Source organism: Physeter macrocephalus, chromosome 4 (assembly GCF_002837175.3).
Source record: "Physeter macrocephalus isolate SW-GA chromosome 4, ASM283717v5, whole genome shotgun sequence".
Taxonomy (NCBI): Eukaryota; Metazoa; Chordata; class Mammalia; order Artiodactyla; family Physeteridae; genus Physeter; species Physeter macrocephalus.
This window is the reverse complement of record NC_041217.1, coordinates 136,951,329-136,967,233: the sequence shown is the minus strand read 5'-3', so window position 1 is coordinate 136,967,233 and position 15,905 is coordinate 136,951,329. Positions and strand designations below refer to the sequence as shown.

The 15,905-nt window shown below is 40.0% G+C and overlaps 2 protein-coding genes across 6 annotated transcripts in view; one reads left to right on the top strand and one right to left on the bottom strand.

Moving 5' to 3' along the window:
- LOC114486064 (uncharacterized) overlaps positions 1 to 10,745 on the bottom strand; it is a 74,960-nt gene extending 64,215 nt beyond the window's left edge. Inside the window, exons 1-2 of the mRNA XM_055083911.1 lie at positions 10,642 to 10,745; positions 6,224 to 6,339 (exon numbers count right to left, since the gene is read on the bottom strand). Of these exons, the coding sequence (XP_054939886.1) occupies positions 6,224 to 6,339; positions 10,642 to 10,745 (220 nt within the window). The remainder of the gene's footprint in view (positions 1 to 6,223; positions 6,340 to 10,641) is intronic.
- Positions 10,746 to 11,584: 839 nt separating this feature from the next.
- Positions 11,585 to 15,905, top strand: part of PRKAA2 (protein kinase AMP-activated catalytic subunit alpha 2) — a 64,263-nt gene continuing 59,942 nt past the window's right edge. For 3 of the 5 annotated variants that reach the window (XR_008617274.1, XR_008617276.1, XR_008617277.1), the window contains exon 1: positions 11,597 to 11,755. Coding sequence is in view for 1 of the 5 variants with exons in the window: in XM_028489356.2 (XP_028345157.1) it covers positions 11,662 to 11,755 (94 nt within the window). In the remaining 4 variants the exon portion in view is untranslated. Of the gene's footprint in view, positions 11,756 to 15,905 lie in introns of all 5 variants that reach the window. The other 2 variants (XM_028489356.2, XR_008617275.1) reach the window with 2 other exon arrangements.

Below are 15,905 nucleotides of genomic sequence, written 5' to 3'. Positions count from 1 at the left end.
TATACCTGAGCTGAGATTTCATTCATTTGTTACTCATGCCTACTATGTTCACAGTGCCTGCTCTCAAGGACTTAATAGTCAAATGGTGGCCCAGACATAAATAGATAAGTACAGTGATGGATCTAATTAAGTGTAATTTACACAGCATTATTACATGCAAGTGGCCAAATGCATCTGGGAGGTTGAAGAAAGCCTGCATAGAGGAGGTGAATTTTGAAACTATGTCTGTTAGGCAGACTGTGATTGAGAGTACCAGGGACTAAAGAAGTTCCAGACAATGAGAACAATGGAGAATGAGTACAGAGGCTTACTATAGCTTGCTGTGTACACAGAATGGAAAGAAATTTGACATGAATAGAGCTTTGAGTAAGGAAGATGAGGTTGGCAGAGACCAGATAGAGGGCCTTGAATGCAGAGTTAAAGACTTTGAATTTGACTCTGTAGACCAGTACTTTTCAAACTGGATTGCACTAAGTCCTTGAGTTCCAAGGAAGTACCTCAGGAAGATGAAGGGCAAAAGGGCAGATTTTAGAGATCCATGAATTCCAGTATAGAGTTTTAAACATTAATTTTTAGGCAATGTAAAGTCTTTGAATATTTTGAAGGAAGGAAGTGATAGACTAAGAATGGTTTTTGGAAGATTCATCTGTCACAATACCATCATCCAGAATTGTCCCATTTCTCTCCTAATTTATAAATAAGCATCACCAAATCCTATTCATTCTTTTTCTTAAATATCTCTCAAATTCATCCATTCCTCTCCTTCCCTACAGGAACTGCCAGTGGTTCAGGTCCTCATTATTTTTCCTCTGGTTAAATATAAAAGCCTTTTAACTTCCTCCTCTACACTCTTCAGTCAGTCTTATCCACAACTTTGTCATATCACTCATCGCACCATTTTGAAATTTATTAATTTAAATGTATATGTTTTCCATTAGAGTTTAAGTTCCTTGAAAGCAGGTATGGGTGTTCCTGAAGGAATGTCAAAATGGGATCCACAGCTAAATGTTCTATAGTATTCACTCTATCACACACCATCCTTTTTTCTTTTTCTACACGATCATTCCTATCAACATACAAGCATGTTGAATTTTTCTTCACCCTAAAAAAATCCACCCTTGCCTCCACATTCCCGCTTTGCTACTGCCCCCTTCATAGCAAACCAAAAATTTCTCTGCTCCCTTTCATGGCAAACATGAAAAGAATTGTATAGAATCACCTCTCTACTTCTTCACTGCAACTTTCTCATAAACTCAGTCCACTCTTTATCTCCATCATTCCACTACAAAGTCATTTATCAAGGTCATCAAATCCAACTGTCAACTCTTCATTCTCATCTCACTTGATCTTTTGGTAGCATGAGACGTGGTTGATAAGTGTCTTGAAATAGTTGACAACAGTTTCTTAAATTTCCTCCCACTTTAAATTGTTTCTCGTTTTTATTTATTTTTATTTTTTCTTTCTTTTTTCTTTTTTTTTTTTTGGCTGCATTGGGTCTTCGTTGCTGCCTCTGGGCTTTCTCTAGTTGCAGTGAGCAGGGGCTACTCTGTTGCGGTGCGCGGCCTTTTCATTGCGGTGTCTTCTCTTGTTGTGGAGCATGGGCTCTAGGCACATGGGCTTCAGGAGTTGTGGCACGTGGGCTCAGTAGTTGTGGCTCACGGGCTGTAAAGCGCAGGCTCAGTAGTTGTGGCATGCGGGCTCAGTAGTTGTGGCTCGTGGGCTGTAAAGTGCAGGCTCAATAGTTGTGGTGCACGGGCTTACTTGCTCCGTGACATGTGGGATCTTCCTGGACCCGGGCTCGAACCCATGTACCCTGCATTGGCAGGCGGATTCTTAACCACTGCACCACCAGGGAAGCCCCTCCTCCCACTTTAGTGGATATTCCTTTTCAGTATCTTTTGCTAACTCCTCTTCCTTATACATATCCTTAAACCTGGGATATCTCAGTCTGAGAATCTCTTCCTTTGGCTGTTTCTATTTACTTCCTAAGGGATCTCCAGTCCTATTGTATATATGCTGATGATTTTGAAACTTACATTTTCAGTCTGGACCTCTCCCCTGAAGTTTACATTCTTGTGGTCAGCTACCTACTTAACACATCCTTTCGAATTTCAATTAAACATCTCACACTCACAATGATCAAAACAGAATTTTGTCCCTCATCATTCCCTTCTTCCCAACTTATTTCTCATGAAGTCTTTTGCATGTCAGTCTATGGCACCCTTGTTCATCTAGTTGTATGGGCCAAAAAACCCAAGTCTTTGATCCCTCTTTGGTGATTCTTCTTACACCTCCCATCCAACACTGGCAAATCCACTTGGTGCTAACACCAAAATATATGCCAAATCTGAATGCCTCTCACCATCTTCATTGTAACCACTGTGGTGTAAGCTACTATCAGCACTCAACTGATCTACTACAATGGGCTCTTAATTAGTTTTTCTTCCACTTTTGTCCCCTTAGACTCTTTCCCACACAGCCAAATAGAGAGATCCTTTATGTTTATAATTCATATCATATCATTCCCCTGTTCAAAAATATTCCAAAAATATGTGATTACACTTTAAAAGAAAATCCATAGTTTTTAACATAGCCTACTCTAGATGATCCGGCTCCAGGCATTCTAAATGCAAACACTGCCATTCTCATTCTTGTACTTACCACGCTGAATACACTGACTTTCTTGCTATTCCTCCAAAATGCTATTTGTACTGTCTCAGGGCCTTTGCACTTCCCTTTCTTTCTGTCTGGAATGCTCTTATCCCAGATATTTCAATGACTCCTTCCTTCACAGAATTCTCAGGTCTCTGCTCAAATGTTACATTCTCAGAAAGACTTTCTCTGACAACCTATATAAAATGCCTATTCAACCCTCCCCCTTCCCCACTTTCATCTTTGTATCCATTTACTCTGCTTATTTTCCTTTACAGCACTTGTCACTAACAGTACATTATATTATATATTTGTTTGATTGTTTATTGTCTGGCTCTTCCACTAGAACGTGACAAAGACTCTCTCCTTGACCTAACTCTTGTCAGGCTCCTCTGAGCCCAAATAGGCCCCATCCTTGGGCACGTCTTCAAGAGCCCAGTTTAAACAGGAATCCTGCTAAGTCGGTTTAGCCAGAATAATCATCCTTGATATCCAACAAAATTCCTCATCCTCACCATCACCTTGGCCTTCCTCTGGCAAGGATCCTGTTAGGTTAGTTTAACAAAGAATTACCCTACCCTCTTAGTAATTTTCTACCCACCAATACTCCCACCCTGCTCCTTGGCTGTAAATCCCAACTATTCTTTGTTGTATTCAGAGTTGAGCCCAATCCAATTTCTCTCACCTCCTGCAAAACCCTATTACAGTAGTCCCTATACCTATAACAATAGTCCTGAATAAAGGATGACTTAGCTTCTTCAAAATTGTCATGAGTATTTTTTTCTTTAACAAATGTTAACACTACGAGTGGTAAACAAGAAAGACACCAGGTTGTCTTCATTACCATATCCCCAGTACCTAGAATAGTGCCTAGCACACAGTAGGCATTCAATACATCTTTTTTCAATGAATGAATATATTTAGAACAAGGAACAATATACTCAAAGACTCTGGGAATCTTTAATTGGTGAAATAGCTAGTTTTATACCACTTTTAAAACATTTCAGTATTTTAAAAATGAGAGTGAAAAGTTTACTAATGAACATTTAAAAAAATTATTAACACATTTAATTTCATAAAATCAGAACCTCAGAGTTGAGAGCCCTTAAAGGGCACCTAGTGCAAGCCCACATTCTAATTAAAAAAGAAATGGAAATCTCTGGCTATTTTTTAAGGTCTTTATTCTCGGAGGGAGAGTTATTTTATTATTTACAGAGCATTTGCAAAATTTGAAATTAGCTAATTGATCTTAAGTTTGCACTAATTAATCATGTTAAAGCTTTGTAGTTAATGTTCACAGGATTGAACCAAAAAGCCGAAGCATTAACACCTGCTGGAGGTCATTAAAAGTGTATTATAAAAGACTTCAAATAATGTATATACTGTATAGTTTTGTCAAGGGTTGTTTTAATTCCAAAGCACAGCCATAACAAAGATGATAATCGTTTCAAGGTGACATTGGTATCTCTTTATTCAAACCTCACTAGTTTAAAAGCACAGTATAGATAGGCACTGAATCCATGCCAGGGGAGAAATAATTGATTTAACTGATTTAAAAGTATGTTTGAGATTTTTTCAGACAAGCTGTCAACACACAAATGAAAGCAAGATTCTAAAAATGCTGTTAGATCCATAATGTTTATACAGCAAAGCAAACAACCTTTGTTATTCCAATTAATGAATCTGCTCATGGAGGAAATCTGATCCAAAATGTTTTATTTTTTTCTCAACTACGCTGAAAAAATGTTGACTCATATTGAAGCAATTTAGAAACGTACTAGGCCGCAAAATGGAAATGGATTACATTAAGTTTAATATTTGTTACTAGGCTATCTGCTAAAAATAACATCGCAAAGTTTTACACTTCTGTGAAAGGGTTTTAACGGTTGTCACATGTATTGTATCTACTAATCTTTTTGGAGAATGTTGGGCCAGGTAATATCATTCTCTCAACCTTACAAACCAGTAATAATAAATGTCAAGAGGTAAAATGTATGCAGGGAAAATAATGTAGCAAGATCAGTTCATTGAGATACCTTGGACTATAGCCTATAGTACTTCATAGTAATCTCCCTTTTTCCTTTGATAAAATGGGGAGGGGGATTTAGGAATTGAATTGCCTAACAGCTGAAAAGAACTTTAAAAATATCTACTTCAACACTACTAGTTTTACCAATGAGATGTAAATGATCTGTTTAAGGACACAGTTAAGTGACTAAGCTGAGACATGAACTCAGGATTTTGTTTCTAAATACTATGCTTACTACCATACTACCTCTTATCATCAAGAATAATTATTGAGCTAAGTCCAACAAGGTTTATGATATTCAACAGGTAAAACGACCCACTTTTTCAGCAAATAAATGACATTTTTTAAAAAGAGGGAGGAAAAAAATCATATATTAAAAGAGATATAAGATTCATCTCAACAAAGTGCTAACTGTAGACTTTAAAAAATCTTGTTTAGAATAAACTAAATGTACAATTACATTCTTAAGACAATCAAGGGAAATTGAACACAGAGTGGGTGTTTTATAATAGTAAGTATCTATTGTTAATTTTGTTAGATATGATAGTGGTAGTATGGTTATGCTAAAAAGAAGTCCTTATCTGTTAGAGGTATATACTGAAGTATTTACCAGTGACATAGCAAACAATATGTTTGCTATAAAACACCTTAGGAATCAAACAAATTAAAAAGTGCAAAGATAGACTGGTAAATGTTAACGATATTGATAATCATTAAGGGTGGGGGTTAGTTACACTACTTTGGTGTATGTTTGAAATCTTTCATAATAAAAATTAAAAAGAAGGAATTATTGAACTTATACCACATATAAGACAACATCGACACACTTCATTAATCACTGAGTGTCCAACTTTCTTTTTATTTTAAACTGGAGAACGATAACAGGAAGACCTTATCATGAATCTCTAAGGTCCTATATGTTCTAGGTTCTGCCTATCGCCAACCTCACTAATGAGTGTGACACAGAGATGGGAAATTCTGCTTTGTATTTAACATATGTATGCATGAAATGAAACATTAATTTTGACTTATTTTTAAAAATACTTTTCCCAGAGATTGGTTCAAGATGGTGGAGTAGAAGGATGTGCGCTCACTCCCTCTTGAGAGAGCACCAGAATCACAACTAACTGCTGAACAGTCATCGACAAGAAGACACTGGAACTCACCAAAAAAGATACCCCACGTCCAAAGACAAAGGAGAAGCCGCAATGAGACGGTAGGAGGGGTGCAATCACAATAAAATGAAATCCCATAACTGCTGGGTGGGTGACTCACATACTGGAGAACACTTATACCACAGAAGTCCACCCACTGGAGTGAAGGTTCTGAGCCCCACATCAGGCTTCCCAACCTGGGGGTCCAGCAACGGGAGGAAGAACTCCTAGAGAATCAGACTTTGAAGGCTAGTGGGATTTGATTGCAGGACTTCAACAGGACTAGGGGAAACAGAGACTCCACTCTTAGAGGGCACCCACACAGCAATGTGTGCATCAGGACCGAGGGAAGGAGTAGTAACCCCATAGGAGACTGAATCAGACTTACCTGCTAGTGTTGGAGGGTCTCCTGCAGAGGCAGGGGGTGGCTGTGGCTCACCGTGGGGACAAGGACACTGGCAGCAGAAGTTCTGGGAAGTACTCCTTGGCGTGAGCCCTGCCAGACTCCACCATTAGCCCCACCAAAAAGCCGGGTAGGCTCCAGTGCTGAGTTGCCTCAGGCCAAACAACCAACAGGGAGGGAACCCAGCCCCACCCATCATCAGACAAGCTGATTAAAGTTTTACAGAGCTCTACCCACCACAGCAACAGCCAGCTCTACCCACCACCAGCCCCTCCCATCAGGAAGCTTGCAAAGCCTCTTAGATAGCCTCATGCACCAGAGGGCAGACAGCAGAAGCAAGAAGAACTACAATCCTGCAGCCTGTGGAACGAAAACCACATTCAAAGAAAGAGAGACAAATGAAAAGGCAGAGGACTATGTACCAGAGGAAGGAACAAGAAAAAACCCCAGAAAAACAACTAAATAAAGTGGATACAGGAAACCTTCCAGCAATAACTGAAATGAAAAATACACTAGAAGGAATCAATAGCAGAATAACTGAGGAAGAAGAACGGATAAGTGACCTGGAGGACAGAATGGTGGAATTCACTACTGTGCAAGAGAAGAAAGAAAAATGAATGAAAAGAAATGAAGACAGCCTCAGAGACCTCTGGGACAACATTAAACACAACAACGTTCGCATTATAGGGGCCCCAGAAGGAGAAGAGAGAGAGAAAGGACCCGAGAAAATATTTGAAGAGATTATAGTCGAAAACTTCCTTAACATGGGAAAGGAAATAGCCACCCAAATCCAGGAAGCACAGAGAGTCCCAGGCAGGATAAACCCAAGGAGAAACACGCAAAGACACATAGTAATCAAATTGACAAAAATTAAAGACAAAGAAAAACTATTGAAAGCAAAAAGGGAAAAATGACAAATAACATACAAGGGAACTCCCATAAGGTTAACAGCTGATTTCTCAGCAGAAACTCTGCAAGCCAGAAAGGAGTGGCACAATATATTTAAAGAGATGAAAGGGAAGAACCTACAACGAAGATTACTCTACGAAATCAAAAGCTTTACAGACGAGCAAAAGCTAAGAGAATTCAGCACCACCAAACCAGCTATACAACAAATGCTAAAGGAATTTCTCTGAGTGTGGAACACAAGAGAAGAGAAGGACCTACAAAAACAAACCCAAAACAATTAAGAAAATGGTAATAGGAACATACATAATGACAATTACCTTAATTGTGAATGGATTAAGTGCTCCAACCAAAAGACACAGGCTCACTGAAAGGCTACAAAAACAAGACCCATTTATATGCTGTCTACAAGAGACCCACTTCAGACCTAGGGACACATACAGACTGAAAGTGAGGGGATGGAAAAAGATATTCCTTGCAAAAGGAAATCAAAAGAAAGCTGGGGTAGCAATACTCATATCAGATAAAAGAGACTTTAAAATAAAGAACGTTATAAGAGACAAGGAAGGACACTACATAATGATCAAGGGATCAATCCAAGAAGAATATATAACAATTATAATATATACGCACCTAATATAGGAGCATGTCAATACATAAGGCAAATGCTAACAGCTCTAAAAGAGGAAATTGATAGTAACACAAAAATAGTGGGGGACTTTAACACTTCACTAACACCAATGGACAGATCATCCAGACAGAAAATTAATAAGAAACACAAGCTTTGTCCGTTTGGGATGGGATGAATTGGGAGATTGGGATTGACATATATACACTAATATGTATAAAATAGATAACTAGTAAGAACCTGCTGTATAAAAAATAAATAAAATTAAATTAAAAACTTTAAAAAAATTGCTCTTCCCTGTATTCTGTTCCTTGGTTCTACAATTTGGTAATCATTTTATTTATTTCAATTCAATAAATATTTCTTCAATAACGTACCAGGTCTGTTAGGCCCTAGGAATAGCAGATTAGGTATGTCATTTTCACATGTATATGAAATATTAATTTATATATGAAAATATGTGAAAAACATACGAAGTATTCATATATATAACAACAGAATTGATAGATGCTGTATTAACTATATGAAAAAGGCACTATGGGAATCTTAAAGAGGAAGATGTGAAGAGAAACTTGATCAATCATGTTAGAAGAAGAATGGAATTATCTTTCTATTCTCTATAAAAATATAAAATATGAAGAGGCAATCAAAGAATACATAGCCAAAAAAATGTAGAAAATAAGTATTACAGAGACATGTGGAATAGATAATTTATAAAAATATAGTTATTTTTCTGGATTTAGGGATGTTTGTATTATTTGTTAGCTTCAAAAATTTTGTAGATAGTTATGTTTTTTTCATTTCAAATATTCACTTTCATTACCAATTTTGTATTTTTTAATTAAAGAGGTTCCCCCTCACTGTATAAACTTCAGGTGCCCCACCAGCTGAATCCACTGGATGGAGCTTCTTAATTTGCTAGGATACGTCAGTGCTAAGGATATATCCATCAGTGAACAAAAATAGAGGGGAGAAAACTCTCTTGTGAAGCTTACCTTCTAGTTGTGAGAGACAGACAAAGCAAAAATGTAATAAACAAGGAAATTAAACAGTATGTCAGAAGGTAAGTGCCATGGAAAAAATGGAGAAGGGTTAAGGGGATGAGAGTGCAGGGCAGGGAGCATTGGGTGGGTGGTCAGAGTAGATAAGCCTCATGGAGAAGCAAAGAATTGAAGGAGCTGGTAATTGATAATATCAGTGGAGTCTAGTTAAGTACGTAAGTTTAGTGGTGCTTCATTATTCTATTCCTCAAGCCCCCAATTTAGAATATTTGAAGTAAAGTAATTCCAAAGTAACAGTAGTAGGAGGGTAAAGCAGTAAGTTGGACTGGGGTTAAGAATTGAATAGCTGCGTGGGACATTAATCTTAGAGACTGGTACTGAACAACAGAGGGACACTAAAACATCACTGGAAAATAATAAAATGGGGAATACTGTATTTACTAGAACTTCTTTGGAGCGGGGAGGTGAGAACCCCAAGCGGCACAGCTCTTAAGGAGATTCAGTCTGATGAACTGTCAGGTTGTATTGCGGGGTAGGGTGAGACAAATATGGAACCGTATCTGAAATATTCAGGGCAACAGAAGACTGAATGCTGCCACCAAGAGTTGTCCTTTCCCACCCTCCTCACCCACTTAGCATTCGATCTTTCCTCTAAATAAAAGTCGGGAAAACAGCCAAAAATGTAAGTTTAAAGTATATATTGTTAGTCTGCCCTAAAAATAATTTAAAAAATGAGAATTGTGAAAAATGTAAACGTTCTTAGAGCATCACATATTCTTTTTTGTATAGGTAGCTGTTGTATAGTAGAAAGACAAACGGACAAGTCAGAACTGGATATGAGTTCTGACTCTGCCACTTAGCTGATTAGCCTTGGGCAAATCAAAAGGGAAAAACTAAGATTTGTCACCTATGAAACAGGGATAATAATAAGTTTCTTTTATGACAATTAGTGAGATAACTGTGTTTAAATGAACTTTTTAATCAACAAAGTATCATCCCACTTGTTTGGCATAATAATAAAGCTACAAGGTAGTTCATGGTTGCTAGGTAAGGATCACAGTTATGAGGTGTATAATAGTTCAAGTTGAAATTATCAACCAATAGTTAAGACAGTGCAGAATGCTTTAAAATCTCTATTTATAGGCTGTCTTCATATAGCTTCAAGAAAGCAAGCTAACACTCCTTAACATCTTTTACTGGGACGTCATAACAAGAAACACATACATCTTGTACCTCAAAAGTAGAAGAGGTATTTTTTCTTACTAACTTGAATGAATACTGAAGGAGTGACCCTTAACCAAATGAAGGTTCAGTATCAAAAATAACTGGCTATTTTCCCCGAATTGCCGGCTAGGTAGAGTGATTCTTAAATGATACTTATTCTCAGCAAGAAAGATGATCCCAAGAATGAACAAAAATAGCCTCTGTTCAACAGCTGTGATGTCTATAATTTATAAGCTGTGATCATCTCTCATTGGATTGTCTTGGTGTCCAAGCAAGAATGGATGCATGTTTATCACTTGCATATTTATCACTTCTCAGAAAACAAATTTTTGTTACATCTTATTCTTTCTGATCAATACATTTTTCTCTTTACCTATAAATAGTGAGATGAGACTTACTGTTTGGGGACTGTGACCTTGAAACTCTACTGTCAGACACAAAGTTAAAAATGTTCAACTAACCCTTAAACATTGATTCCCAATCACGAAAGCACTAAAAGACACGCAACACTGAAGAATTGGGCATTGAAGGAAGGAAAGAAAGAAGAAAAGAAGGAAGGGAGGGAGGAGGAAGCGATAATCACTTCATTTACTCTACCTGGGCAGTCTTTAAATGCTCTGCCTGGATGTCACGCTTCTAATTACCTCTTACCGGTTTTCTCCCCCCTTCGATCTTTACCTTTAATTTGTGTACTTATATTGCTCTTGCGCTTCATAATTCTTTGTCCCTTAGGTTTCTTACTTTCCATGCTCACCGCATTCAGTTTCCCTCTCCATTTCTTTCACTGTTTCCCTCTTGTACAGCTCTACCACAAACTATTCCTACGCTATATATTTAAGTAAGTATGCGCTAAAATACAATCGAGCAAATATTGGGACTGATTGACCGGAGAACTTTGTGCAAACTAGTTAAAATTGAGAGCTCTGGGGGAGACGGTCTCCTCCATCTCTAGGACAAAAATAATTGAGAATTAGAAAGTACGTAGAGGACCACTGAAGCCAGCACAGAATCGGGTTCTCTATTGCGCCGTGACCTGTATCAAAACACTCGGCCCGTGACTCAAGAAACTTCCTTGCGGCTCTCCTCCGACTGACCTTCGATCAATGCCCTTCCCCACCGTCTCCGGCCCCCACTTCCCTTGGACCCACACGCTGCTTTCCACGTCCCTCTCTCCTCACACTTCAGGCCTGTTTCTTCTCCAGATTCTACTTCCATCTCTTTCCATTCGCTAAGATTCGGCCCAAATTTCACCCTCTCTTTTCCACTCCCTCCGGTTCTCCTGCTCACGGGCCGCCTAACCCGGCTCCCGCCCTTGGGCCTCTCCCCCAGGTGGCGGGGAGCCGTCCTGCCCCTCACCCCCCGCCGCGCACACCTGTCTGCCTCCGACCCTCCCCGCACGGAGCTCGGGCACTCCCTCCACTCCTCCGCAGCGCTCGGCGTCCCGCGCCCACCCCGGCCGCCCGCCCCGGGGGCTGGGCGCGCACACGCCCCCCGCCCCGCCCACCTGCTCGTGGGCCCCCCCGCCCCCGCCTCGCCTGGTCCCTGGCGTCTCGGGCCCCCGCCCCCCGCGGGCCCGCTGCACTGTGGGTAGGCGGCGGCGGCAGCACAGAAGAGCTCGCGGCGGCTGCGGCGGCGGCGGCGGAGCAAGGCGGCGCGCGCCGAACATGGCTGAGAAGCAGAAGCACGACGGGCGGGTGAAGATCGGACACTACGTGCTGGGGGACACGCTGGGCGTCGGCACCTTCGGCAAAGTGAAGAGTTGAGTACGCGCCGAGGCCGCCGCGCCGAGCTGCCAACCTCGCGGGAGGCCGAGCCCCGGAGCCCCGGAGCCCGGGAGCTCCGGGCCGCGGGCGGGCTGCTGGCAGCGGGTGGTGGGGCCTGGCGGCAGGTGGAGTGGCCCCGCCCGGGCCGCGCGGAGCCTGGGGACCCCGGGAGGGCAGCGTGCAGCGCCTCGCCCCGGGGCAGCTGCGGGCGCCGGGCGAGGGGGCGCGAGCTGGGGCGCGGGCGTCGCGGGGTCCAGGGCCGGCGCCCACCGCGCTTCTCCCGGCCGACCTCAGTGCCCTCCTCTGTGAAGCCGGGAGACTGTGCTGTAGGGCGAGGTGCCTTCCAGCTGGGAGGCTGTACGGATACGACTGGGGAATGACCCACGTTCCTGATGGTGGAGTTTCCATTTCGTTCCAGGTGCCCAGTTAGGTGCTTCACGTGTGATCTCCTTTAATCCTTATAGCAGGTGCAGGTGTTATCTTCACCTTAAACGTGAGAAAACGGGGACCCCTAGAGGTCTAGGAACGTGCTCAAGGTCACACCGAAATTGGCTGAACCGTGATGAAGGTCTAAAATGTCCTCTAATTTTGGCCAGGCTGGGCGGTTCCTGACATCCTGAGTCTTTCGTGCTCCCAGACTCTGGGTTGGTGGGGATGACAGTTTAGGGGATGCTCCCAGGGCAAGAGCGGGGTGGGTCTTTCTGATGCCTGTGTGAAACGCTGGAATGCAGCTGGCTTGGGTCAGGGCTTAATCAGAACTGGGAGGTCTGAAGGTTGGTGTTTGTAAAATGGTTCTAGGAAGGCTTCTGGGATGGGGAGGACGGTGATGGAGATCTTGGAGGATGTAGGGCTGAGGCCAGAACTGCTAAGACATGCTCTGCTGAGGTCTGTGTTCTTGATGATGGGATCCCATTTTGGGTGTAGTAAAACAGGCTGGTTTTGAAATTACCTTACTTCTTACTAGTTAAGTATTGAACTTTTCTGTTTTTCTTGTTAATAAGGGTCACGTGGGATTTAATTAATTTGTCCTCTCTCCAGAACTAAAACGAGCTTTTAAAAAATACTTCTCTTTTGATTGTTGGAAATCCAATATTATAAGTAAAATGTTTGCTTTTTTTTTTCTTTTTGCAGGGGAAATATTAGGTAGGCAGTTTGGAGATTTTATTGAGGCCTCTATTTCCTTAAAAAAATCATATTTTAACCTTAAATCAAGGCTGTTAAATGGATAGAAGAGACTCGTTCATTTCTGTGGCAAGGATCAGCTCTTATTTATTTCCACGCGTCTGATACCCTTTCGTTTGTTCAGAAAACACTTATTGAGTGCCTACAATGTGCCAGGCACTGTTCTAGGTAATAGGGATACCCTAGGAACAAAATCAGATTAAAATCTCACCTTTTGTTAAGCCTCTCTTCTAGTAGAGGAAGACAAACAATAATTGCAATATGTATATAAAATATTCAATATACAGTATTTTTAGTGCTATTGAGAAAAATGAATCAGAGAAGGGAGGATAGGGAGTTTAGTGAGGTTAGCAATTTTCAATAAGGTTGTCAGGCAAGGCCTCACGGACAGGGTGGTATTTGTGTAAAGACCTCAAGTTTGTAAAATTCTTTGAAGTCCTGTGAGGGCTGTGAAGTCCTGGCTTAGGTTTGAAAGACATCATAAAGTGGACAGTTAGGAGAATATATTTAGAATGAATATAGGAGGATCCAGGAATTGGATTAATGCCTGTGACATTACTAAGGACTATTGTGTTTTGACGTTATACCCTCAAACCTTTGCCATCTAGACATGTACACTCTCCAGGTTATATAATGTACCCTACGCCCTTTCAAATTGTGTTAAAATTTTTGTCTTTTAAAATTCTTCTGTAATCTGAATGTTGGCTAAAACACCCATCAGATCAATCGGTCCGTTGTCATAGGACAACTTAAATATCTTTTGTATATATTCTTGAGCTGCTTCTAGGCACTTACTTCTTAAAATATAAACCAACAGAAGGTACTTTGATTTATGAGAAATCCTTTTCCTGGAGGACCCCTTCCCAGTGAGCAACGAACTGGAGAGGTGTTCCTTAACACTATATGAGCACTTCTCCAAAGTTAGGCTGTGGTTTCCCATCCAAGGTTAGAATTAGTACAATTGCTTCATAAAAATTATATAAGTTGCTGCAGTCTAAAGTTACTCATTTACAGTTGACCCTGGAACAACACGAGTTTGAACTGCACAGGTCTTCTCCTACAGCAGACTTTTTTCACTAAATACATACTACAGTGTTATACAGTCCCAGGTTGGTTGACTCCTAGAATGTGGAATCATGGATACTGCAGGCTGACTGTAAAGTTAAATACAGGTTTTCAACTGCCTGGGGTTTAGTGCCCCTAACTCTGGTGTCGTTCAAGGTCACTTGTAATTCTTTAAGGGACTAGAAACAAAAGCACATGCATTTTAAACACAGCTTTATTCAGGTGTATTTTACATATCATAAAATTCACCCATTCCAAATGTACAATTCAGTGATTTTTAATAACTACCGAATGGTACAGCCATCATCATAAATCGATTTTAGAACATTTTCATCACCGCAGTAAGATTCCTCATGCCCATTTATAGTTAACCCTCAGCCCTAGGAAACTGCTAATCTGTTTTCTGTCAGGATAAATCTGCTTTCTCTGGACATTTCTTATAAATGAGATCATTCAATATGGAGTCTCTCTTGTCTGACTTCTTTAACAATGCTTTTGAGGTTCATGCATGACATAGCATGTGTCAGTAGTTTGTTCCTTTTTATTGCTGAGTAATATTCCATTGCATGAGTATGCCACCTCTGCCTATGCAGTCACCCGTTGATGGCCATTGTTTTCCATTTGGGGCTATTAGAAATAATGACACCACAAACGTTCACATGCAAATCTTTGTGTGGACATATGTTCTCGGACACATTGGATAGATACCTAAGAGCAGAATTGTTGGGTCATATCATAGTTTTATTTTTAGCTCTTGGGGAAACTGCAGACTTTTCCAAAGTGGTTGTACCATTTTACAATCCCACCAACAATGTATGAGGGTTCTTATTTCTCCAAATCCTAAGATTTGTTTATTGTCTTATTATAGCTGTTCTAGGAGGTGTGAAATTGTATCTCACTGGGGTTTCAGTTTGCACTTTCCTAGTGACTAATGATGCTGAACATCTTTTCATGTACTGATTAGCCATTTGTATATCTCCTTGGGTGAAATGTCTGTGCATATATTTAGTTCATTTGTTGAGTTGTTTGTTGTAAGTTGAGTTTATAAGAATCTTTTTATAAATTCTGGATACAAGTCCCTTACTGCAAATATTTTCTCCAGGTTAGTTGTTTGACTTTTCATTTTCTTAATGGTGTCTTTTAAAGTATAAATGTTTTGAATTTTTAAGAGGTCCAGTTTATTGACTTTTTTCCTTCTATGGACGATGCTTTTGGTGTTATATTTAAGAAATCTTTGCTTTGGGTTTCAAGGGTTTGCTCGTATTTTTTTTAAAATAAATATTTTATTGTTTTAGCTCTTACATTTACGTCTATGACCCATTTTGAGTTAAAATTTGAATATGGTGTAAGATGAGGTTCTAAGGCTAATGTTTTGAATATGGATATCCAATTGTCCCAGCACCGTTTGTTGAAAATACATGCATTTTTATTTGGTATAGAGTTAGACTTTGTAAATTTAATTTCTACTAAAAAACTTAGTAGTAAATTATTTAGTTTTATATGGCTATAAAAACATGGAAATGGAGGAGTGATGAATATTTTATGTGCCTTCTCTCTTAACTATTGTTATTTACAGATATTGAAAGTTTAACTTAAGTTGTTGATGTATCAATTTACAGACCAAAGTTAGGTACAGTAAACAAAAATGGAAATAACTAGTTTTCATTTACTAGTACTGGTTTCAAGCTATTTTTAAAAAGCATATGGAAATCCTTCTATTTGTTGATAAATAATTGAAGCCTTATTTAAAATATTCTAAATTGATTTTTCTCCATTGTTCTAGTGTAAGAGTACAAGGGGAGTGCTTATGGAAACAGATTATGTGGGCTGACAGGGTTTAGAAGTAATGGCTTTTTATCTACTTAAATTTTTTTCTGTATATTGATTGTTTTGGTTCT